General features: G+C 42.8%; 1 protein-coding gene across 1 annotated transcript in view; it reads right to left on the bottom strand.

Moving 5' to 3' along the window:
- LOC117828680 (vasoactive intestinal polypeptide receptor-like) overlaps nt 1-26,024 on the bottom strand; it is an 89,869-nt gene that overhangs the window by 7,134 nt on the left and 56,711 nt on the right. Inside the window, exons 6-12 of the mRNA XM_034705888.1 lie at nt 19,694-19,826; nt 8,766-8,919; nt 8,574-8,634; nt 8,407-8,479; nt 3,706-3,797; nt 3,039-3,168; nt 2,530-2,571 (exon numbers count right to left, since the gene is read on the bottom strand). Of these exons, the coding sequence (XP_034561779.1) occupies nt 2,530-2,571; nt 3,039-3,168; nt 3,706-3,797; nt 8,407-8,479; nt 8,574-8,634; nt 8,766-8,919; nt 19,694-19,826 (685 nt within the window). The remainder of the gene's footprint in view (nt 1-2,529; nt 2,572-3,038; nt 3,169-3,705; nt 3,798-8,406; nt 8,480-8,573; nt 8,635-8,765; nt 8,920-19,693; nt 19,827-26,024) is intronic.

The raw sequence follows: 26,024 nt of genomic DNA, 5'->3' as shown, positions 1-26,024 counted from the left end.
CTAACCTCGCCACTCTCACTTCTAGTTTCCACTCCTCCTGCCTCCTTGACATCCCCAATCCATCCACTCCTGATGATCTGGTCTCTCATTACAACACTGGAATCCATAATATTCTCAATTCTCTTGCTCTGTTAAAAAACAGATCTGTTTCTTTCTCCGTCTCCGCCCCTTGGTTCACCCCCGATCTCCGTCTGAAGCTAAAGGTCGCCAATTTGAACGACTACATAGAAAAACAGTTGCCTTCCAACTCCACTCTCACCTAACCCAGAATGACCTGTACGAACAGTTCCAGTCCGGTTTCTGCCTACTCTATAGCACTATGGAGTGGGCACCAAGTGGGCACCTTAAAATCACCAACGACCCCCTTGTGGCAGCTGATTCTGGACTCCTCACCATTCTCATCCTCCTTGACCTAAGTGCAGCCTTCGATACCATCTGTCACACCACACTCCTCAACAGGCTGTCTTCCATTGGCATCACCTACACTCTTTTAGACTGGTTCACATCTTACCTCTCTGGCCGCACATAGTTTGTTCAACTGAAGTCCTTTAAATCCACTCCTTCCTCCATCGCTACAGGTGTGCCCCAGGGTTCTGTCCTGGGGCCCCTCCTCTTCATCATCTACCTCCTTCCCCTTGGTAATATCTTCCGCAAATTCAACATTCACTTCCACTGTTACGCAGATGACACCCAGCTCTACCTCACCACTAACCCCTCGTCCACTCTCCCACCCACCTCCCTCACTGATTGCATCTCTGAAATAAAAACCTGGTTCACCCTAAATTTCCTTAAATTAAACAGTAATAAAACCGAGGTTCTCCTCATTGGCACCAAATCCACTCTATCCAAATCCAACAGCTTCTCCCTCACCACTGATAACTCCTCCGTCTCACCCTCCCCCCAGGGTCTGGGTGTCATCCTTGACAGCACATTATCCTTTCAATCACACATCAATAACATCACCCGGACTGCCTACTTCCACCTTTAAAACATCGATCGTCTCCGCCCCTCCCTCACCCCCACACTGCCGCCATCCTTGTCCACAGCCTTGTCACTTCCCGTCTGGACTACTGCAACTCTCTCCTCTTCGGCCTCCCTCACAAATCCCTCCATAAACTCCACCTGGTCCAGAATTCAGCTGCCCGTATCATTACCCGAACCCCCTCCATCCACCACATCACTCCTGTCCTCCAACAGCTCCACTGGCTCCCTGTTCAGTTCCATATTCAGTTCAAAGTCCTCCTGCTAACATTGAAGACCATCCACAACCTCGCCCCCCCATATCTGTCCGACCTCCTCCATGTTCCCACTCCCTCCCACTCCCTCAGATCCTCTTCCTCCACACACCTGTCTGTCCCCTCCGCCCGTCTCACCACTATGGGGAGCCGAGCATTCAGCCGCTCTGCTCCCCATCTCTGGAACTCATTAACACCCCAACTCAGAAACACAGATTCTTTCCCCCATTTCAAATCACAACTCAAAACATATCTGTTCAAAACCGCCTACTCCATCTGACTCTAATTGCACTGTCACTTTTTATTGTTTCTATTTTCTTACCACTTTGTCAGTTTATATTGTTTTCATTTATTTTGATTTTGTTTTCTTTAATGTGTAATTTCGTGAATGTATATATACAGATATCTGTGCGGAGTACTTGAGTGCAGAGAAAGGCACCTTTAAATAAAATATATTATTATTATTTAAAGGAAGTTTGTCCTCTCCGCTGTAAGTAGCTAAATACTGCGAGGTACAATGCTCATGGTGGATTAAGGTGGGGTCAGACCGAGTCTTATCCTGTCTTGGTGTTGGGTCTCTGTTCATAATTTGACATAGAGTGGTCTAGACCTGCTCTGTTTGTAAAAGAGTCTTGAGATAACACTTGTCGGGATTTGGCGCTATATAAATAAAGATTGATTGATTGGTTGATTGATTGATTGATTGATTGATTGATTGATTGATTGATTGATTGATTGATTGGTGTGTTTCAATGCGTCTCACGTGTTGTTAATATCTCAGCAGCAATGTGCACATCTCAAGGACCATTCTACCATTCAACGCTCCACCTCCAAAGCATTACACTTCACAAAGGACACCTGAAAACTGCAGAAGATTAAAATTCATCCAGCATACTGTAACGTCTTGCCATCCAGCACACCACAGTGATTCAAACTGGCTCAGGTCCGGAAACAGGACTAATGTGCCCACAGAGAGCCTCTGCAGACACGACTGAATATCTCTTTGCCAAAGAGGCTGAGCTTTTTACAGCCGTCCCACCCTGCAGGCAGAGCGTAAGGAGAAATATGCCTCAGGGAGGTCCAGGGGTGGAGAGCCAGCCGGGCCGACCAGCAAGGATGACTCACAATCACATGCCCACCCCCCTTTTTCAGGACTGTGCCTGAATGTAAATGATGCACCAAAGGACTGTAAGCTATCTGTGCAGGGGGATCTTGAGGTTTGAACAGTGTCTTTATACAAACAGTATTAATGTCACTGTCAGGAGGAGGGAGGAGGGGGGAGGGGGGCACCTACCTCTCCGTTGAGGAAACAGTAAAGGACTGCTACCACAAATCCCTATAAGGAAACAAAACCACAGATTAGAGAGCATTAACAGAGTGTGTCTTCACAGATAATATAAAATAAGAAATAGATTACACAGAAAACAATGCACACATCCTGGACTATTAGAGGAGGAAGGAAGGGAAGAACAAAGAGAATGTGCTGGAAAGGCTCCAGACAGGCTGTAATGCCCTCTGGCTGCGTTCTCCATCATTCCTGATGTTGTGATGAACTGAAATAACTCCAGAGTTTAAAACAAGAACACGCCACTGTATCAGCTGTTAACACCGAGCCTGGAGACCTGCCACAGTCCTCTGCCGTGGCCTACTTCAGCACCAGGTCATGCCCGATAGGATCCCAAATCATAACTTTAGCATGTTCACTTTACAATGTAGAAAACATAATTGTTGAATTTTCCCAATCTTTTAAGAAAGTGTTCATGAGGCATCAACAGACTCTGGTGTTTCTAGAATCAGACATACCTGAAATGATCCCAGGATCAAATCAAAAACCAGCCTGAGCTCAGTCTTCACCTGCTCCGGGATGAATGCAAACACGATGAAATTTATGCCGAACAGAGGTATCAAAAGCAGAGTTGATTTCGCCAGTCTCCTGAAACGACAGAGCAGAAGTAGATGCTAATGTTTCTCTCCACTGAAACCAATTTTCACCGTCTCTGCGTACGCCGGTAATGGTATGCAACTGCTGAGCACTTTTCATTTCACATTTCAGAACAGAGGACCAGATTGAAAAAGTCACCATTAGAAGTGTCAGTGGGAGAATAGCTCATGCATTATGGCTGGAATATAGGATGTGCCTCTTCACAGGACTGAATCACACACAGAGCTCTGCAGCACATCTCTCTTCCAGGATGTTTAGTTCTCCTTGTTAAGAGGAATTCATCACCTTGAGGGAGGAAGTTCAACTTGTTTAGGATTCTAAAGAGCATCAGTTATAAATTACATTTACATCACCAGCTGTGCTCACAGGAACAACATAGCTTCTGCTTTCTGTGCTCATTTTTATTTACATTTCTAAATAAACATTCAGAGAATGTGGAACAAATGCAACCCCATACAGAGAAACCTTGAAGTGAAGACATTTCATCTTATTTCAGCTAAAGTACAAAAAACATGACACTCTACTCACGAGTACTGGTTGGACTCGTTTCTTCCAATATCTGGGCAGTTGATTTTCTGGCGAAGTATTCTTATGATACAGATGAACAGAATGAAGTTCATCTGTGGAGGATATGAAAACAGTGTTAAAGTAAAGCAGCAGCATGTGTTTATTTTCATCTTTTTTTGAACACTTTATTTTTACATTTTCTTTTATAACAAAAACAGTAGTATTATCAATAGCTGGCATTAAACAAGTGTTCAAGACTTTAAACAAATTACACAAAACCAAAATAACCAAAAATGAATATGTTATATATGAAGTAATTGTGTATATGTGTATGTGTATATACAGTGGGGCAAAGAAGTATATAGTCAGCCACTGATTTTGCAAGTTCTCCCACTTCTTCTTTAAGAAGCTCTTCTGTCCTCCACTCGTTACCTGTATTAATGGCACCTGTTTGAACTGGTTATCTGTATAAAAGACACCTGTCCACAGCCTCAAACAGTCACACTCCAAACTCAGGGTTAGGGTTAGGGTTAGGTGGTAACCTGGTTCAGACCCCAATGATTTCAACAACCTCCGCCCCATTTCTCACCTCCCTTTCATCTCCAAAATTCTAGAAAAAACTGTTGCCTCTCAACTTCACTCCCATCTCACCAGCAATAACCTCTATGAAAAATTCCAGTCCGGTTTCCGTTCCCGTCACAGCACAGAAACAGCCCTCCTCAAGATAACTAACGACCTCCTCATGGCAGCTGATTCCGGTCTCATCTCCATCCTCATCCTCCTCGATCTGAGTGCGGCCTTTGACACCATTTCTCACCCCATCCTCCTCAATAGACTCTCCTCCATAGGCATCACTGACACCCCCCTGCACTGGTTTCACTCCTACCTCACAGGCCGCACTCAGTTCATCCAACTCAAATCCTTCAGTTCACATCCCTCCCCCGTAACTTCAGGTGTGCCCCAGGGCTCTGTCCTGGGGCCCCTCCTCTTCATCACCTACCTTCTCCCACTCGGCAATATCTTCCGCAAATTCGGCATACACTTCCACTGCTTCGCGGATGACATCCAGCTCTACCTCTCCAGCAAGCCCGACTCCACTCTCCCACCCTCCTCCCTCACCCTCTGCCTCTCTGAGATCAAGTCCTGGTTCACCTCCAACTTCCTTCAACTCAACAGCAATAAAACAGAACTCCTCCTTGTAGGCACCAAATCCACCTTATCCAAAGCCGACAGTTTCTCCCTCTCCATCGACAGTTCAACAGTGTCCCCCTCCCCTCAGGTAAAGAGTCTGGGTGTCATCCTCGACAGCTCACTTTCTTTCAACTCTCACATCAATAACATAACCCGGTCTGCATACTTCCATCTCCGCAACATCAACCGTCTCCGCCCCTCTCTCACCCCTCACACCACTGCCATCCTGGTCCACAGTCTTGTCACCTCCCGTATCGATTATTGTAATTCACTGCTCTTCGGTGTCCCTCACAAATCCCTCCATAAACTTCAACTGGTCCAGAACTCTGCAGCCTGCATCATTACCAGAACCCCCTCCTTTCACCACATCACCCCCATCCTCCAGCAGCTCCACTGGCTACCGGTCAAACTCAGAATCAATTTCAAAATCCTCCTCTACACATTCAAGGCCGTCCACAACCTCTCCCCCCCGTATCTCTCTGATCTCCTCCACATCGTCACCCCCTCTCGCTCCCTCAGGTCTTCCTCCTCTCTCCACCTCTCTGTGCCCCCCGCCCGTCTCAGCACCATGGGGAGCAGAGCTTTCAGTCGCTCTGCTCCCCAACTCTGGAACTCACTCCCACCGGACATCCGAAACTCTGACTCACTACCCCTCTTCAAATGAAAACTCAAAACCCATCTGTTTCAAACTGCATTCCCTGCTTAATTTCCACTGCTTCATTTTTAACTTGGTGTTACTTTGCTTGTTGTTTTTATTTATCTTATCGTGTTCTTTTATTTATTGTGTTTTTTATCTGTCTGTAAAGCGACCTTGAGTGCTCTGAAAGGCGCTTCTAAATAAAATGTATTATTATTATTATTATTATTATTATTCAGGTAACGAGTGGAGGACAGAAGAGCTTCTTAAAGAAGAAGTTACAGGTCTGTGAGAGACAGAAATCTTGCTTGTTTGTGGGTGACCAATGACTTATTTTCCACCATAATTTACAAATAAATTCTTTACAGTCTTTTTTTTCTACAATGTGATTTCCTGGATTTTTTTTCTCATTTTGTCTCTCATAGTTGAAGTGTACCTCTGATGAAAATTACAGACCTCTCTCATCTTTCTAAGTGGGAGAACTTGCAAAATCAGTGGCTGACTAAATACTTTTTTGCCCCACTGTATACACACAAAATAAATAAATATAAATATAAATAAAAACACTTCAGCTAGAAGGTACAACAGGGTACATAAATTACTTGCATTTGATTTAAAGGAGATCAAGAAAACACAGGTCAGTTGGGAAACAGGGACGTTTACATGTCACCACATGATCAGGTCTGAATAACACCTCACAGACATATGTATTTATTTATTTATGTATTTATTTATTTATGTATTTATTTATTTATTTATTTATTTATTTATTTATACGTTGCTTTAAGTTGCTGGGAATGATGTTTCTCTACATATTCAATAAATGGCATCCACGTCCGGTTCTACCTTCCAAGTGAACCCTTCAACATAAATCTTAACTACTATATTTGAAGGCACATCATGACTTCTTTTATCCACTGTATGAAGGAGGGAGGACCAGCAACTTTCCATTTAACCTTCCTGTTATGTTCATTTCTTAGGGACAGCAATAATGTTCCTGGGTCAACTGTACCCGGGGCACATTTAATTATCCAAAAATGTCAGAACCCCAAAAAATCCCAATAAACATTTTTTAAATCTCATTATTAACTCCATTACTAACCATTGGCTAGGCCACCAGTCCTGGAGTGGCCTAGCCAGTCTCCAGACCTCAACCCCATAGAAAATTTGTGGCTAAGAAGTTCCATAGCCAAAAAATACTTTTAACATTTTTTTTTCAGATCTTTGAACTTTGAAATGGGTCAATTTGACCTCCGTGCTATCAGTGCTGTAAAGCAATTACATTAGTATGGTAGGAAGTAATACCCTGCCTATTTGCCGGAACACCAAACAATACCATAAAAGGTTCAGGGTATATTGTTCTCTTACAGATATATGAAGATAATTGAAATATAGAGGTCAAGAAGTTGCTCAATGTGTTGCATGACCAGAACATGTGGCTAATTGTCGCAGGAGATTGCTTGCATCTAGGACATCTATCATCGGAGATCGAAAAGATTCTTGACAATTTAGCTTTCGTGTAATAGAGGCGGGGAAATGCTTAAACTGCAATAAGCAGTGGCGAATGCAAATGGAGGAGGAATAAATGCGAATGATGCTGACATTCCAGAAGTCGTCAGGTATAGGCATCATAAGGTCTCGTTCCCATGCATCTTTTGTTATGGGGGATTTATGTGTTGTAATTTATCATATTTTTGAGATCTGTCCTTTAAGGTTTGATTCAAAGCATAGATATTCTTCAAGAGAGCAATTTGGTGGGAGGAGAGGAAAGGTTGAATACTGTTTCATTGCAAAACTGCAGGTTTTTAGATACCTGAAAAAATGAGATGGAGGAATTTTACATGTTTTTATTTTGATCTGATAGATGTAGAGGAATGTTTGAGAAATGTGTCCAATAACAAAGTCTGGATTCTGTATCTCATCTTGCACCCACTGGATTATCTTGCTACCCTGCAGAAAAATGAACATCTCTAAATACTTAATACGTGTTGGACCTCTAAACAGGCAACACATTAAACCCTCACATCCATCCACTGCTGCAGAAAGAGAGGGAGGAGAGAAAGAGAGAGAGGCAAACAGACATGGGGCTCTGACTGCCGGGCTGCTGATCCTTGGTCTTAATCTAAAAACACACAAAAGTAAACGAAAACCTACCGTGCCAAGACCTGCTGCCAAGACCTGCTGCCAAGAAGAGGGGAAGCAGGACACCCGCAGATCTCAGACACTGTCTGTTTAACCATTTGGTGCTACCTACATTTTTTGAATTTATTACTTGGCTCTCTTGCTGATCTTCAGGTTGTGTAAGAAGCTTTGTTCTGATTGGTCTAAACCCCTTGACAGCATTTATTAACTTTCACTAACATGAGCAACACCAGAGACAAACTGATCACACGTCATGTCAAATCAATCCACAGAGAAGAGTTCAGACACATTTAGCTTCTGCTTGTTGACAACACAGACCATAAGGTGACGGGAAACCGTTAGCTTACGTTAGCATCATGTTGGTAAGCAATGTGGCTAAACTGTTAGCTTCGGTTAGCATGCTCAGCAGGCTACATACGTTTTCTTAATGGATCCTGTCCATCAATATGATGAAGGAGCGGAGCAGGTGAGAGAAACTTTAGGTTAGCGTGTTAACATGTGAATCTTAAGTTTGTGGCCAGGTAATAAGCGGGATAATGTACGGTTAGCAGGTAGTTATGGGAAAAAGAATCCCTTCAGGGTGAGACAAGACCCTGACGTGAACCAGAGGGGTCTTGACCACCCTGTACATAACATATACCAACCATTTTTTCTCCAATTGGAAATTAACTTTACTTTGAAACAAGTCCGCTTCAGGTCGAGGGTTAGGGTTACTGGGATTGATAAAAAGTTCCTCAAACTTTAAAACCTACCAGGATCGATGCCAAGATAGGAGTTTTTATGATCCACCAGAAAACATCTGTGTTCTCGATTATATCCCAGCACCTGTGAAAGCATGAAAACCACAGTCACCTTAAAGATGGTGTATCAGAGATGTTATTCCAGTTCTGATTTAGCGGTTGCCTTGTGTTTCTATTACCCCACATCGTTAAAGTACGCTTTAGCAATGCTCCAGGCTGTGATGAAGACTGCTGGACCTCCTAGGGGCATAAAAAAAGTCATGAAAGTGTAAACAAAAGTAATCATTACATCCCAGCGGCTTACACAACCTGTCATTTGTCATCAGTTTAGAGAAGGTAAATGTAATGACATGAAAGGAAGTCGCTCTCACCCCAGCCAATCAAGATGTAGGCCCAGAAGTACTTCCTCTCAGAGAAGAAGGAGACTGCCAACAGAGCGTGGAGATAAAGACCCTCCACCAATAGCCAGAAGAAACTGGCCATGATACAGTACTGGAAGAACACGATGGCTACTTTGCAGCCAACCTGGGGACAGACCAATGACATGAAAGGATAACTGTCATGATGCTATCAGTGGATGTTAAATATGTTGAACAGGAAACTACCATAACTATGTCCTGGTAACTACTCGTCACATTCACCCATTCATACCCATTCACTCTCTGATGGTAGAGGCTGCTATAGTAAGGGACCATCAGTGTTCATCTCATTCATAAACATTCACACACCGCTGAACAACAGAGGGAGCAGTTTGGGGTTCAGGGTCTTCCTCAACGCCACTTCAGCATGTGACTGCAGGAGCTGGGATCGAACCGCCAGCCTTTAGATTGATAGATGACCGACTCTACCCACTGAGCCACAGCTGTTCCTGGAGAGAGAGCAGCGGGACCAAGCAGCAACCTCCAGTCAAAAAATGAGTCCAATGAGGAAGTGCTAAAAACTGCAGTTCATCGAGGATCCACTTGAGGCTGGCTCCGGAAGTACCGGAAACCACATACACACAAAATCAAAGAAGCCGATCTTTACAGCAGAAATAAACATGTTTACAGCCTGGTTCAAAAGACCAGTGTAGTCTGGATAGCTCATGTCTCGATCGGCACACACTGTACGGGGGATGAATTTATTTCTAACGTGGCAATTAGAAAAGATATTAAGATTATGAGTCTTCCAATGAGAGGCACAGCTGACTTGATTGACAGGCGGGAACACTGTAGCTGTTGGCTAGGAGGCTCAAAGCCCGCCTCTGTACGTCACAATCGCTCAACAGAAGCAATATGGCTCCCCCCGACGATCGGCCTCAAAACAGCTCTTCAAAAACAGATAGGTGACATCACGGATACCACGTCCATTATTTATATAGTCTATGGGTGGGACCAGGTGAGGGAGAAGGAATGAAAGCACGAGAGGGAGAGGAAGAGTGCAATTTCGTCCTCTACAGAAGCAGGACCAAATTAGAAAATGTAAAAAGGCCCTCATTGACATGTCAGACGATGTGCTGTCGAGCATTCAAACTACAGGTTCACCAAACTGACCTCTTTGACAGGCTGACAGGCGAACAAAAGGGGTTATTGCAGCATGGAAGATGTTATTTAAGTCTAATATTAGTTTCACAGCCTAAATTATGTTTCTCACACTGAATACCATTTACATGATTCAGACTGATGACAGTACTGTCATTCATACAGGAGGTTGAGTCTAGTTGCTAGAATAATGACCCTACTTAAGACCCTATTGTGACTACCTGGACACACCCACGACTGTGAGAGGCTTATATCTTCGAGCTCTTCCCCAGTCTGGTCAGAACTGAAGAAGCCTTTCGGAGGAGAGGAAAAAGCTTCATGAATTTCTACCAGTCCAGTTGCCTCACGGATCAAGCTTTGGATTACCATGACCTGGATGACTGAGAACCTTCACAGACTTGAGTCTGAACAGTGTGTTGTATTCTTGCATTGTAAATTCAAGAGGCATAAAAAAGTGGCACAGCTTTAACATTTACAAATGCAGAATTGTAGTTCTTTTACCAAATTGTGTTTGGTGCAACAAACTGTATATTTCAGGCTGTAACAGGGAGATTATAGAATAGAAGCTCCATCCCTCTCTGGTTTTGCAAAGGGCTGAACATCCTGGCTGCAGGGTTCTTTCTCTAATGGTTCTGGTGGGCTGAGCTGATGCGTTCAGCTCTTTCACAGCCTCCAATTCATAGAAAACACTGGCACTGTGTAGGTCTGAGGTTAGCCACATACAAGCTGTTTTTGGGACCAGCGCCCCAGAGATCCTACAGAGAGGGCTCCACTCGGGTGAGAGAAATCGATGCAGTGCCCATTTAAAACAGACCCTGTGAGAGTGACTGTGCTGAGAGCTCCAGCAGATGTTGCTCAATATAAGAGAGGGGATAAATAGCTTTGAGGATGAAAAGGACAGTGTTATTGATAGACTGAAACACATTATTTAGGGACACATTCAGAGGAAAGAGACAAAACAGAGTGAATATGAATAAGGTTTTCAAAACTGCAATGAGCTCAACCCACAGACGGACAAACAGGTCGTGATAGAATAGCAGAAGCACCAAATCATATGTTTCATCATAAAGTCCAAGGAATGAACATGTCAGGTGTATGAAGCCTGAGCCGCTGCAGAGGAGTGGGACTCTGTATAGAGGAGCTTCATGAATCATGGATGAAGACTGAAGAGCTGCTTCATACCTCACTGCACAATATTCAGACTTTGTCATGATGTCCTGTGAATACCAGAACATTTATCAGAGTGCCAGTAACAGGTGAAGCCAAAAGCAGTGTTTGAGTTTGTAGAATAAATATTTAACATTTTAATGGAAATGCAAAATGAGAAATGAATGAATGTTATTTTTTTAATCATGTTCCATTTGTCCCTTTAATCAAAGCAGATGGTTGTTCAGCTCCTGCCATGTGTGGCTCCTGCTAACATGGGACTTCCTGCGCTCTTTCATCCGCCAACACCCACCGGCTGCGTTTTCAGAACGCAGCACGGATCAGGACGCCAGACAGCTGGAGTCATGTGATCGAGGTTTTCCTGCTATAATCCATCATCCGTCATCCAGCAGCTCAAAAATGGCGTTGCTGGAGAGACGATATGTCTCTACTATTTTCATTTCTGACAGTCCAAATATGTTGACACGCGCATGGAGGATTCTCTCTCTGTCGTCTGTCATTGCACCTATGCCTCCTTCTCGCCACAGTGACTGCAGCCATTTGTGTGTAACGCTGTGCCAGTTTGCACCAGCCTTTCATATAGACGCAAAAACACAGAGCACTATCTGATTCAGGATTGATAAGTCACATTGCGTGTGCTAAATGATTACATTTGCATCTCCTCCTTCCAGTATTTTGTGCGTGCTGATAATCTGCAAGTATTCTGCATATTCATGGAGGCGAACACGCTAGTGATGGGAATACCGGCTCTTTTTAGAGAGCCGGTTCTTTTGGATCGGCTCATTACAAAGAGTCAGCTCTTTCGGCTCCCAAGTGGCTCCTCAGATTTTTTCTTGTTTGAATGACTGTATTACCTAAAATAATGTTAAATTATATCTCAAATGAATTACTAATGTAAAAAACATACATTATATCAAATGTTTATCATTTAAAAGGCTTTATTTTTATTCTCAACATGGAGCAGAGTGTTACAGAAATTAAATTATAAAGTACAAAAAACAAGACTCATCTCAATTAGACAAAAAGGTCCAATCTCTGATGTCTGTATATTATTTATAAACTCTGAAACACCTTCATTAACAGCAGGTTCCCTTCACTGTCTTTATTCTTCTAACTGCACTGATGGATAAACAGTTCTAATGTCCATGACCTGGATGACTAAGATCCTTCACAGACAGATCTAATGTGCCTTTGCAGGTTTTTTGTAGAACCTAATTGATGACATTTCATTTTACACAGTCTACATTCTGCCTTTGAACTATCTCTGCCATTGAAATGCGTCCACAGTCTACTGTGTTTCCTGCAGTCACTCGTTTTCTCACCTTTCCAGCGCGTTCTCTGTCTATCGCGCATGTTCTCCCTCTCGTCTCCCTCCTGTTGGTGTGCTCACTGTGCTGTGTGTCTGTAACCCCTCCCCTCCCTGTTCTGCTCAATGTAGACACGTGATTGGTCAAGACGCCACCATGTCTTGACCAATCACGTGAGGCTTTAACAGAAAAAGACGAGAAAATAAAAAAAACGGCTCCCTGTCAGGAGCCGGCTCTGGCTCCCTGTCAGGAGCCGGCTCCCGTCGTTCACTTCAAAGAGCCGACTCTTAGAGCCGGATCGTTCGCGACCGACACATCACTAGAACACGCTAAATGGATAGCGAGTGCTATTTTGCTCATTTGACAGACGCAATCCTCGATGCTCCTGGTTAGTACGTCAGCCTTGCTCATGCTATCAAGTTTGCATGTGTTTTTATACATCCAAACCTTTAGTAGATTGGGCCCTAAGTGCGCCCCATATACCAGTGCACTAGTCCTCACAGCAGAGGTTGCACTCCCAGCCTCTGTCATTTGCTGCATGTCTCCCCCCGCTCTCTGCTCCCAGCATGTCCTCTCTCTCCAGCTGTCCCCTTTTTGAAAGAAAAAAATGCCTCCTAAAAAACATTACTTAAATAAAGTCTACACAGCTGAACAGGAGGGTCGGGGGATTTCCAGTCTCCGTTCTTTGTACCTTTTATTCTGGCCGAGTCTCAGAGACCTTAGGGGAGCTTTCACAGTATTGCTACTTGATGTAACCTGAATCTCTCCTCCTCCTCCTCCTCCTCCTCCTGAGGTTCTTCAAGCCCCTCATACACTCCTTCACCATCTGCTCCGTGTCTTCTAAATGTTTGCTTTTTAAGTCAAACATGCCTGGAATTTAGTAAAAATGTACACATCTTTGATTAAACTGTAACATCTGGCTCTGGTTATCAGGATCCTCTTCTTGTACATGGAGGTCCAGTTTCAGACGGCTTATTAGAACAGTTGGAGATGAAGATATAATAATGAGAAGGAAACTGACCCACCTGGGCTGCCTGGACCTTTAGTGGGGGTTCTTATGTGGAGCTTGGCTTTTTTTAAATGTATTTATTTATTGATTGATTTTTTTAATCTTTTTCTTTTTTTTGTATTTTGGTGTTTTGTATTCATATATTTATACAGTGGGTATGGAAAGTATTCAGACCCCTTCACTTTTGTTATGTTATGTTACAGCCTTATTCCAAAATGGATTAGATTATTTTTTTCCCCTCAATCTTCTACACACAATACCCCATAATGACAAAGTGAAAAATGTTTTGTAGAAATTTTTGCAAATGAATTAAAAATTAAACTCTCAAATATCGCATTTGCATAAGTATTCAGACCCTTTGCTTTGAAACTCAAAATTGAGCTCAGATGCGTCCTGTTTCCTCTGACCATCCTTGAAATTTTCTACAACTTGATTGGAGTCCACCTGTGGTAAATTCAATTTATTAGATAAGATGTGGAATGGCACACACCTGTCTATATAAGATCCTACAGTTGACAGTGCATGTCAGAGCACAAACCAAGACATGAAGTCAAAGGAATTGTCTGTAGACCTCCGAGACAGGATTGTATCAAGGCACAGATCTGGGGAAGGGCACAGACAAAATTTCTGCTGCATTGAAGAGCTCAGTGGTGTCCATCAAACATAATGAAAGAAGTTGAAATCACCAAGACTCTCCCTAGAGCTGGCCGCCTGGACAAAATAAGCGATCGGGGGAGAAGGGCCTTGGTCAGGGAGGTGACCAAGAACCCACTGGTCACTCTGACAGAGCTCCAGTGTTCCTCTATGGAGATGGGAGAACCTTCCAGAAGGACAACCATCCCTGCAGCACTACACAAATCAGGCCTTTATGATAGAGAGGCCAGAGGGAAGCCACTCCTCGGCACAAAGCACATGAAAGCCCCCTTGGAAACAACATTCTCTGGTCTGATGAAACCAAAATTGAACTCTTTGGCCTGAATGTCTGGAGGAAACCAGGCACCACTCATCATCTGGACAATACTCTCCCTGCAGTGGAGCATGGTGGTGGCAGCATCATGCTGTAGGGATATTTTTCAGCGGCAGGAACTGGGAGACTAGTCAGGATCGAGGGAAAGATGAACGCAGCAAAGTAAAGAGATTCTTGATGAAAACCTGCTCCAGAGCACTCTGGACCTCAGACTGCAGTGAAGGTTCACATTCCAACAGGACAACGATCCTCAGCACACAGGCAAGATAACAAAGGAGTGGCCCAGCCAGAGCCTGGACCTGAACCTGATTGAACATCTCTGGAAACACCTGAAAATGGCTTGAGAGGATGTTCAAAGAAGAATGGGAGAAACTCCTCAAACCCAGGTGTGCTAAGCTTGTATCATCATACCTGAGAAGACTGGAGGCTGTAATCACTGCCAAACGTGCTTCAACAAAGTATTGAGTAAAGGGTCTGAATACTTATGTACATGCAATATTTGATTGTTTTTTTTTAAATTAATTTTCAGAAATTTTTACAAAACATTTTTCACTTTATCATTATGGGGTATTGTGTGGAGAATTTTGGAGGAAAAAAATCCTTTAATCCATTTTGGAATAAGGCTGTAACACAACAAAATGTAAAAAAAGTGAAGGGGTCTGAAGACTTTCCATACCCACTGTATATATGTATATGTGATAAACTCAATAAAGATATTTGAAATATAAAAAGCCTGCAGTGTTAAGTGGATGTATGATACAACACATTAACACACCGTGACAAACACACTGGCATCTTAAATCATTAATTTATTTTACGCTTCCCTATAGGGATTATATCAAAATCCAATACATCAGTACAGCACACTTCCTCCAGAAGGGTGGAGACTCAGCATGCAGAGCATACACACACAGACGGATGCACTAAGGGAGCCATGAGGCATGAGGCGCACTGCAGCTCAAACACCTCTGTAACTACTTACAGAGAGAAGCCACAGCCACTGGTCTGCTGTACGCCAGCAGTGTGTGGTGTAGCGTCAGTGGTGGTGTGTAAAGCTGACCTAGAGAAATCCAAACATTGTGGTTGTATTTCACTCAAGTCATAAATGGGTAGTGGGCTTGAAATATTTAAGGGCAGCCCTCAGCTTGACACAGTCAGCTGCTGCTTCATGTCATTTTCTCCAACTAATTGTTTCAGTTAAATGATCCAGTGTTTCTGTTTAACTTGTATTTAACTCTCAAGTTAGTGATGAACTCCCAGGGGCTCATGAAGAGGAGACACTCACAGAGCAGCGTTTTTCTTTGACATTTTACTCAGAGTTGTTTTTATTTGACCTTTATTTTACCAGGTAAAAATGTTTGAGAACCAGTTCTCATTGTAAATACTTTGATGCTGTCAAATTGTTGTGTTCCAGGTTATAAGTTCCAAAAACAAAGGAGCTAATCAGAGCTCAGATATATGGAAGTCAATCAGTCTCATCAGATTTTGATTTTAAAAGCCTTTGAATTCCTAGCACTCATTTTTTTGCATTGAAATTATGTATCTGAATTTTTTTGGTATTTATTTTAAGTCTTCAATTCAATTCAATTTTCAACAAGAATTTTTCACTTTTATTTTCAATGTTCACAAATTCAGAGTCAAAAATTCAAGTTTGAAAAATTCCCCTGAGTTCATTCACTACAACACTGAAGTGGTTATTATGTTCGTAGTTTAGAGAAAACTCTCTCTAAATATGTTGGAGTATTTTCCTGACATAAACTCAGGGGAACCAGTTGTTTCAGATGAGCTCTGACAGAAATGTTCCCTGGCTGTGACCTGGATGTTGACGTGGATGAGTGATACCTGTCTGACACATAGCATCTATGTAGGCCCTGTGGCTCATGGACATAGGTAGCAGACCTCTGACTGATTCATATTTTGCTCTCATGGGATTGAATCTAACTTGACCCGTGTCTGTAAATACTTTATTTTGACATATTTAATGACTTTTGTCAGTAGCTGTGATGCACTGCTCACTGATCCAACCATTTTTGCTGCAGTAGATGAGAGATGAGACCCGAGAATCTCTGTTAATGTTTGTGAATGTGTGGAGAATCTTGTGACTGAAGCAGAGCACAACTAATGTCCAAGTATCGGCATCACATGACCACTGGAGCCTGACTTCATTGGCCAGCGGTTGGGTTGGATGTGAGACGATCAATTGCTTTCCCCTCGGTAAATCAGCTGTTTACTTTGAATTTTTTGACGAGGAATTTTGACTAGACTAGAATTTATAATCCTTCTTCTGACCTACAAAGCTCTTAATGATCAGACACCTTCATATCTTAAAGAGCTCATAGTGGCCTATTACCCCTCCAGAACACTACGCTCCCAACATTCAGGCCTGCTGGTCCTACCTAAAGTCTCTAAAAGTAGTATGGGAGGTAGAACCTTCAGTTATCAGGCCCCTCTCCTTTGGAATCATCTACCAGTCAGGGTCCGGGAGGCAGACACCCTCTCTACTTTTAAGAGTAGGCTTCAAACTTTGCTTTTTGATAAAGCTTATAGTTAGAGCTGGATCAGGCTTGGACCAGCTCTTAGTTATGCTGCTATAGGCTTAGACTGCCGGGGGAACTGGCACACTGACACACTGGGATCCTATCTCACCCCCTTCCCTCCACTCCAACCCCCTTATCACTTACTTTAACTCTCCCTGTCCCATTAAAGTTACTAACCATAGACCTTTCTGGAGTCCCTGAGCTCCCTTGTCTCGTAGGTTCCTCTGAGCTGCCGTAGACGTCCTCCTGCTGTGGACGTTCCAGACTCCAGCTGATACAGACGTGCTGGACTCCAGCTGCAACAGCTACTACTACTCGTCTCACCACTATCACCGCTCCCTCTCTCTCTTATTCTCCTCTATCCCTCTTTCCAGACCCAACTCGGTCGAGGCATGATGTCTGTCTAACATGAGTCTGGTTCTGCTCGAGGTTTCTGCCTGTTAAAGGAAGTTTGTCCTCTCTGCTGTAACTAGTTAAATACTGTGAGGTGCAATGCTCATGGTAGATTAAGGTGGGGTCAGACTGAGTCTTATCCTGTCTTGAAGTTGGGTCTCTGTTCATAATTTGACATAGAGTGGTCTAGACCTGCTCTGTTTGTAAAAGAGTCTTGGGATAACGTTTGTTGGGATTTGGCGCGATACAAATAAAGATTGATGGATTGATTGAGATTGAATGCACACACACTTCTACTATGAATCAATTATATATATCACATTTATTTTTCCATTAATGTTAGTGCCTGGATTATATTCACTGATAATGGTTTTCAGAGTGAAGAAGAAACTACAATGCAATGATAAATTCAAAGGGGATTGGTTTAACGGTGAGTGAATAAAGTGCCGTCATACTCTTCTCTTTACTCTGATCGCTGCGAGGTAAAGGAAACTGAAGCTGCTTCATCCACGACTTGACGTGACATAAGACTCACCCGGCCTGTTAACTAACATTTCTTCATTACACTAATTGAAAAAATGACATGGTCAACATTACAACCCCCCCAACAACACACGCATGCACACATAAACACATAAACACACACACACAAACACACAAACACACACACACACACACACACACACACACTCTCAAACTACCATCTGTTTCACATTAGTTAGATATAAAAGTTATTTGGTACCACAATTCACCCCTGTACAGTGTGTGCCGATAGAGAAATTAGCTATCTAGGCTACGCTCGTTTTTTGAACCCTGCTGTGAACATGTTTATTTCTGCTGTAAAGATCGTCTCTTTGAATGGGTGTGTATGTGGTTTCTGGTGTTTCTGCAGCCAGCCTCAAGTGGACACTCGATGAACTGCAGTTCATAAAACTTCCACATGGGCTTCATATTTTGAGACAGGAGGTTTCCGCTTGGCATGAAGTGAATCATAATATGGCTCAGCCCTTCTGTTTGATTCAGAGGTTTATGAAAAATATATCAAACACAACTCTGCCAAAGAAAAGTACAGGTATTCAAAGTGAATTGGCAGCCTGTTTAAGAGTTTTGGTCAAAAGTAACAGGTTAAAGAGAGTCACTTTTAATTCTGATAGGTTATTTAATACTGCAGTTTTCATATACCCCTTTTCAACCAAGGCAGTTTCAGGGTCGGTTAGGAGCCGGCGCTCCACTGAGAACTGTTTTTTCATGTTTTGACTGTGAGTGAACTGGCTCCCAGCTGGGAAAACCAGTTCCAGAGCGGCTCCAACTCTTTGCTGGTCTAGAACCGCAAACCTCATATGTCAGGGGCGAAGGGCGGGGTTGCTGTGATCAAAAACACAAACCAAACGTGTTTCCTCCATTGTCCTGCAGTGAAAAATAAAGGAGACTAATGGATTCCAAGGCAAAGCAGTGGTCGGTCGAGGAGACAAGCTGCCGTTGTCTGCCATCGTTGTTGTTATGAGGGGAAGTTAGTGCTGGGAAAAGCGGTCTCGTAAATTTGACGTCAAGGCGTGCTTCTTCTGCGGGCTCGAGAGGGCGGACAAACAAACGGGTGCCATGTTGGTTTGCAAGTTCGACCAACTCTGAACCAGCGCGAGCACCAGCCCAGAAATACAACCCGTTCACGTTGATCAAAAAGAGGTATAAGAGTAAAGGTGGAGCATCAGCACACTGAGTACAGGGTGCCATTAATATGTTTTGGTGAGGAATTTGTCCTTGGTTCTCTTGTGTTTGAAAACCTTCCAGCTAATTTATCATTTTGAGAATAGGCAGAGCACCAACACCAAACTAAAACAAGTAGGCTTGTAAAAGTAGATCTTTCCATGGGGACCCTCTCCCAGACATGGCCTCCAGGTAAGGCAACAAATCCGGACCCACTTTAACCTGTATTAAAGTGCTGCATGCTCCCTTACTCAATCCAGGCAGAGAAAGCTGGGACAGTAAGTGGTCCCTGGAGTTCTGGTTCCCTGAGGGCAGTTTCCAGGTTTGGTACTTGAAGTTTTAGTTTTCAGTAAAATCCTGGAATAAAAAAAGATGCTCATCTAAATTCAGCTTTGGTTTCATCCCTCTAAAAACATCAGTAGTTCTAAGACAGCACTGCTTTACTTCCCTCCCTGTCTCCTGTCAAAAATCAGCACAACGGAAATCCATCTTTCCGTCCCCAGCGGAGCTGAAGAGATCCCTCATTAGGTCGTTTGGTGTGGATAATGAGCAGCTCTGTGTTACTTCTGCGAGCCCCCTTCGACACACGCTCCTGCTGAGCGTCCAGGAGAGTCGAGCTCTTCTGCTCTCAAGGACAAAGAGAAACCCTGAACATGTGAACACCCACAACAAACAGTCTATGAAAATGAACTCACAGAGCCTGAGGAGCAGTTGTCCACCTCCCCGACATCGTACAGGACAACATCCTTGACGAACACGGCGATGGCCTTCAGGATGAATGACACGAAGAGATGCATGTGGATGTAGTTCCTGGTGCAGTGTAGCTTCCTGGGATGCACAGAGAGAGACAGACAAGAAGAACACATTAGTCAATTAGGAGGGCCTGGAGGCTTACTATCCAAGGTCTGAAGAGTTAATAACTTAATCTGATAATTCTGATAACGGACAAGCTTAACACAGCTATGACCTTTAGATTCTTCTATGACTGTGTGTGGATCTACTTTGGAGCACCTTGGACAATCATTCACAAGCCACCATAAACACTTTTCATAAGAAGGGTTGAGAAACATGTTGATTTCTCCAGCATCAGTAATCAATGTCTTTACCTTGATTTCCTCATGATTAAGTATAAAGACTCTCACATTACATGGTAATGTTTAATGTTTACTATCACTCAGGAGGGGAGGGGGAATATCCAGTCACTTAATATTGCCTCTGGGATCACTGACATTGTATATAAGCTTATCTGACAGCTGGGAGAGCTCCTCCACATTCTCTCAGCACCCTTTAAAATGATCTGCTGTTATCATTCAGCTATCTAAATCACAAACTGCAGCCTTTTGTTGTCTTAAATAGGATATTTATATACGGTGCTGATCAAAATTTTAAGACCAGTTGAAAAATTGCAAGATTTTACATTTTGCACTGTTGGATCTCAAGAAGGTTCTAAAGCAGAGCTTCAAAATGCAAAAAGAAGAAATGGGAGGGAGACAAAAAAAGTAAGTAAGCAATTTATTGAAGACAACAATTAAAGTGAAATAGGCTGTTCATCAGCCGATCACAAGTTTAAGACCACAGCCTTTAAAAGCCAAAATCTGTGCAAAAATGTGGATTCAATGTCATTTCCGGTCAGGTATTCACACTGTCATAACCTCCCGATGACAAAGGCCAAAAAGCTTTCTCTCATGCCCACATTCAAGCTTATACGGTCAATGCAAAGAGCTTTATGAATGAACATGCAGACAAATGAGCCGGAAGATCAAAGGTTCTCACGGTGAATCACGGCAGCAACAGAGAGGAAGACGGAGAGAATAAAGTCTCTGACACACAAACCGTGGTCTTCATGAATGAAGCGAAGGTCAGAGAGCACGCATTGTTTGTTTCTTACAGCAGGAGGGACACAAAATAAATACAAATAAAGACATGGAGTGACTGCACGTCACTGCAGCATTCATGTATCTGTCAGCAGAGCCAGATCATCCACCATTCATCATTACGCACAGTCTCACTGCAGTGTTTCATGTCTACAGGACACACTTTTATTTCACATTACAGAGAGCTCACGTCCTTCAGAGATCTCCACTCTCTGATATTATCTGACAGAAGTTTGATCCGCGAATATAAGTTTTAATGTGCTGGTTTCATTACGGGCAGCTTGGCCTGTGCTCTGACTGATTATGATGATATGTAGGATAACAACTGTGAGAACTGGGCATGGCTTTACTCCACACTTTCTCAGTAACACAGTAAACACATGCAGGTGAGGAAGATGTGATCAGTGTGTGAGGCAGCCGGGGCCGTGTCTCTGCGCTCCGCGTGCGTCAAACAGTAGTCTTTATTAAAGTGTAACTACACTCAGTGACTCTGCACAGCGTCAGAACCATTGAAAACATGACTGTCACTTTGCTCCGCGGCTGATTTACGTCTTCTGATGTTACTTTGGGACACGTTAGGATACGGCCCGTGTGTTTCCTCTACACTTTGGAGAAATGTGACTGTGAGACAAAGCTGATGAAATATTTGATGAACTTTAAAGCTGGGGTTGGTAGTCAGATTTAGATCCACTTTTTGTTATACTGGTTAAAATGATCTTTATGTTCCGATGGTAATCAATACATAATGTGTTCTTAAAAAAGAGTGAAGAAAAGCTGCTATCTACAGCCGGAGTAAACCTGGGAAAACACCAACCAATCAGCGTTTTTTGGGTCCCCAAATTTAAACCAATCAAATCCCGTCCTGCCGTTCTGCCCGCCTCCTGCGCGTACATTTCCTCAGCATGCACTCCCTGTCCCCTGCCTCTGCTTCCCCTGACTCTATTTACTGCCCCTCTTGCTCGACCTCGGGCCTGTCCCCTCTGACCCCATGAGGTGCTTTGCTCAGGACTGCAGTCCGGATCAGGGTCTAAAAAGCTCTCACCACGGGGGCTCTGACAAGCAGAAGAATGAATGACATTCAGTAAGTCCTACAGAAAATGTACATGTACTGTAGCGTCCATCTGGACGCTGTAGGGATGACGAGACGATTCGTGAACACGTTGAGTTTTAATAACCGGTCACTGTCGGCCGTGATCACAAAGCAACAATCAATGTTTGAATGAATGATAAACTTCTCCTCTTGTCTCTCCTCTCTCCCGCTCACACACTCTACACCTCTCCTGATGCCTTCACTGACTGTCAACACTGTAGGAATTAAGAACATCTACACTGAACACGTTTAACAAACAGTAGAGCTGTTACAGTATTATATATGTGTTATAACTTCTCCTGATATCGTGTCACCAGTACAACTGGATAATGCTAGAATGACATCTGTGAGTGCTAACAGCAGCCATGTTTGTTTGTGTTTTTAACCTTCACTATGATAATGACCGGTTTTGAATCAGTCACCATCATATGGTCGCAAGTCAGCGGCGCTGGTGCATGTGACAGCTTATTAGAAACGACTCACCACAGACACACAAACAAATAGAATATGCAGATTTTAGTGATGATGGTGACGCGGGTTTGTTAATGTTGTTATTCAATGAATGAAATGTGTAAAGGCATCAAACTATAATCTGACTTCAGTTCTCCCTCTCACCAACTGCGTCGCCAATTTCCCCCTGCCTCTAAAATGTACGTACGCCTGGGTCAGTTTGCTTTAGGGGTGACCCCAAATAGTCAAACATGCGACGATTCGTTCTAACAAGCTTTAGTCGACTGCCAATCTCATAGTCGAACATTTGCATATGAAACATGGATCATTCCATTCAAACCATGGGGGTGCTCAATGTCTAATTTTACATTATTTTCTTGTATCCTGTAAAAATAGTGTCTCATTTAGCCTATTTTTATAGGTATAGACTTATTTAATGTAATTCTGAGAACAGCTCTTGAAGTGTTAAATCTCCTTAAAGTGGTAATTAAATCTCCCCTGGTAATTAAAGGTGGACTCTCCCATTTAGCGGGACCTGTGGAGCAGACGTACCTCAGCTGGCCTTTAAATCTTTCTACGTTCATGGTAGCTCAAAATGTCAGAAAATAAAACTTCAGTTGATCCTAAAAACTAGAGATGAAGATGAGGAGCAGCTTCATGAAGAGGGCTGTGAGATCAAGGATCACCGGACCACACAAAAACTGTACAGGGTCAAAAGAACGAGGAGGGATACCCAAAGCTGTCTGAAGCCTCAAAAACAATCCACAGCATCCCATCCACCTCCACACCATCAGAGAGGATATTCTCAAAGACAGGATTTACAGTCAACAAAGCAAGGAGCACACTTCTGCCCGTACACACGATGGTTTTCCTCACGTTCAATTTGAAAATACTCAAGCCGACAAAGACGCGATGAAAGACTGTTTAAAAGATTCTGTTAAGAGATTTAAAAACCCTTTAGCTGGTTCAGGTTTGATTTTGAACATTATACAAATGTTTAGTCTTAAGTTGGACAAACTACCCTCCACAGTGCTGCTCTCCTCTGTGTGAACACTGTTTAAATATCTCCTGATTCCTTATTCTATAGTGGAGCGTTGTTCCATGTTTAACTGATGGTGGCCTTATTTGAGTTTTCTCTCCTTCATCACCTCGTTGTTTTTGCAATATAGATTTAAAAAATCTAAGTTTTATACTTATAATATTCTGTTGTCCCTTTTACTTTAAGCTATGAGTCTCTTAATTGTAAAGGGTTATGTGTAATATTGTCATGCGGTCACCGTCATGCAGACTTTGGGTCAATAAAGAAAAACAACAAACATTCGCCTATTCGTCGACTATGGGCAAAATCTGATGAATTAGATTGGACTAAGCAAATCCTTGGGGGGGTCACCCCTAGTTTGCTTACCGGTAGTCACATTTTCACGTCAAGTTTGTTTTTACAAATCATAAACTTGGCGTGAAAACTGGTGTACGCCAATTTCAGGCCCAGTTTTGTGTGTAAGCGACATTTATAAATTAGACCCCTGGTCTGTGTGGTGATGATGGGTTTTTCAATAGGACAACGCTGCAGTTCACAATGCCCGCCTGACAAAGGACTTCTTCCAGAGGATTAACGTCACTCTGTGGGACCATCCTGCATGTTCCCCTGATCTAAATCCAACTGAGAACATTTGGTGATGGATGGCAAGGGAAGTTTACAGAAATGGACATCAGTTCCAGACAGTGGATGCCCTCTATGAAGCCTTCTTCACCACTTAGAGCAACGTTCCCACGAGCCTCCTGGAAACACTCGCATCGAGCATGTCGAAACAAAATTTTGAAGTGATCAACAAGAATGGTGGAGCGACTCATTACTGAGTCCTTTATTGAAACATTTCTATATTTGGGGGTTTTTTGTTTGTTTTTTTAACTGTGATCTTAAACTTGTGATCTGCTGATGAACAGCCTATTTCACTTTAATTGTTGTTTTCAATAAATTGCTTACTCAACTTTTTTTGTCTCCCTCCCATTTCTTCTTTTTGCATTTTGAAGCTCTACTTAGAACCTTTTTAAGATCCAGCAGCGCAAAATGTAAATTCTTGCAGTTTTTCAACTGGTCTTAAAATTTTGATCAGCACTGTATGTTTTTCGATGATCTTGTTTTTTGTACATGTTAAGAAGTGTAATCTTACAAAAATATCATCCTACTTTCTTGTTGCAGTCAGGAGTATTACTCATTGTGGACATATGCTTATTGTCTGGTCTGATATTACTCCATGGTTGCAGTTACAGGAACTAAATATAAAAGTATAGAAAAAGGCAAGCTTGTTGCTGATTGTTTGCTTTTGTAGGTGATATAGAAGCATCAGTAATATGTCTGTTTTATAGTCAGTTAAAAATGTTGACTTGCTTGCTCAGCAGCTGTTTCAATAAAGAAAGTATTTTGAATGACATTTCAAGTTGTCAGTTTTCATTGAAACCATTGTTGATTTTTTTTTGCCTGTTGACTTTGTAGGCTTGAATTTAAAGGGATGTTCTATTGTAGTGGACTGTCCCCTTCTTCTTTCTCTATATCTCATTATATTCTTCTTTAGAGATGAAAATGATCCGTGAACAAGATCTCTCCTGATACTATAGTCTCAACTATTTCTCCTCGTGAATTTTAGGAGAAACGAATAATGAGACAAATCTGAGACTTGAATGAGGATCAGAATGTTGTCTCCAGAAATGTAGAAGAGAAAGCCTTGAGCAGTGACATTCACAACACACAGTGGCAGGAAAAACGAGAGAGAGACGCGTGAAATATTCTAGCAACAAAGCAATCCCCCACAAGGAGAGCTGTCCTCCCTCCCTCCGTCCCCATCTGTGTCCCTGATCAGGAATGAGTCTGTGAACACCGGAGCATCAACGGATGGAATGAAAAAGGAGGAACTTGTTGCTGAACACTAACATCACATTTAGTAACACCATCACTGACGTTGGGTATATTTTACCCAATATAATATACCTGATTAAAAATTCTCAGCTTTCCATTGATACCTCATTTGTCTCATTTGCATATTTGGTGGCTGCGTGGTGACCGTGATGAAGCCTTCAAATTGTGCAGCATTTATTCATCAAGGAAACCTACGTAGTTTCTCCCTCTGAGCCAATTGGGAATGGTTTTAGATGCTTAGTCCCACCCTGTGTATCGATTGATTCAAAATGTAAATGTCCAGCATATGTGTCACCATGACAACCATCTACTCCACCAATAAACAGGTTGTTTTGGGGAAATTTTAATTTAAGGAGCGGGAAACAAGATGGGGAATCCGTATACAAAACCAGCCGGCAAAATCAAACAGATTTGGCTGTAATTTGAACTCAACACAAAACAAAAATGACAACACAAAGGTACACAGTAGAAGAGGCACCATGCCTAATTTTATCAAATGACTCGATTGGCCATTTTGAAGAGGAGTCATCTGATTCTGATGCAGACACCCGGGTCAGAGAGGAGGAGTACAGACACCTGGGTCAGAGAGGAGGAGTACAGACACCTGGGTCAGAGAGGAGGAGTACAGACACCTGGGTCAGAGAGGAGTAGACTTATTTAATGTAATATGTAATAATGTAAGGAGTATGCAGTACCCT

Source organism: Notolabrus celidotus, chromosome 17 (assembly GCF_009762535.1).
Source record: "Notolabrus celidotus isolate fNotCel1 chromosome 17, fNotCel1.pri, whole genome shotgun sequence".
Classification (NCBI taxonomy): domain Eukaryota; kingdom Metazoa; phylum Chordata; class Actinopteri; order Labriformes; family Labridae; genus Notolabrus; species Notolabrus celidotus.
Note: the sequence above shows the minus strand (reverse complement) of the source record. Positions and strands in the feature narration are given on the sequence as shown.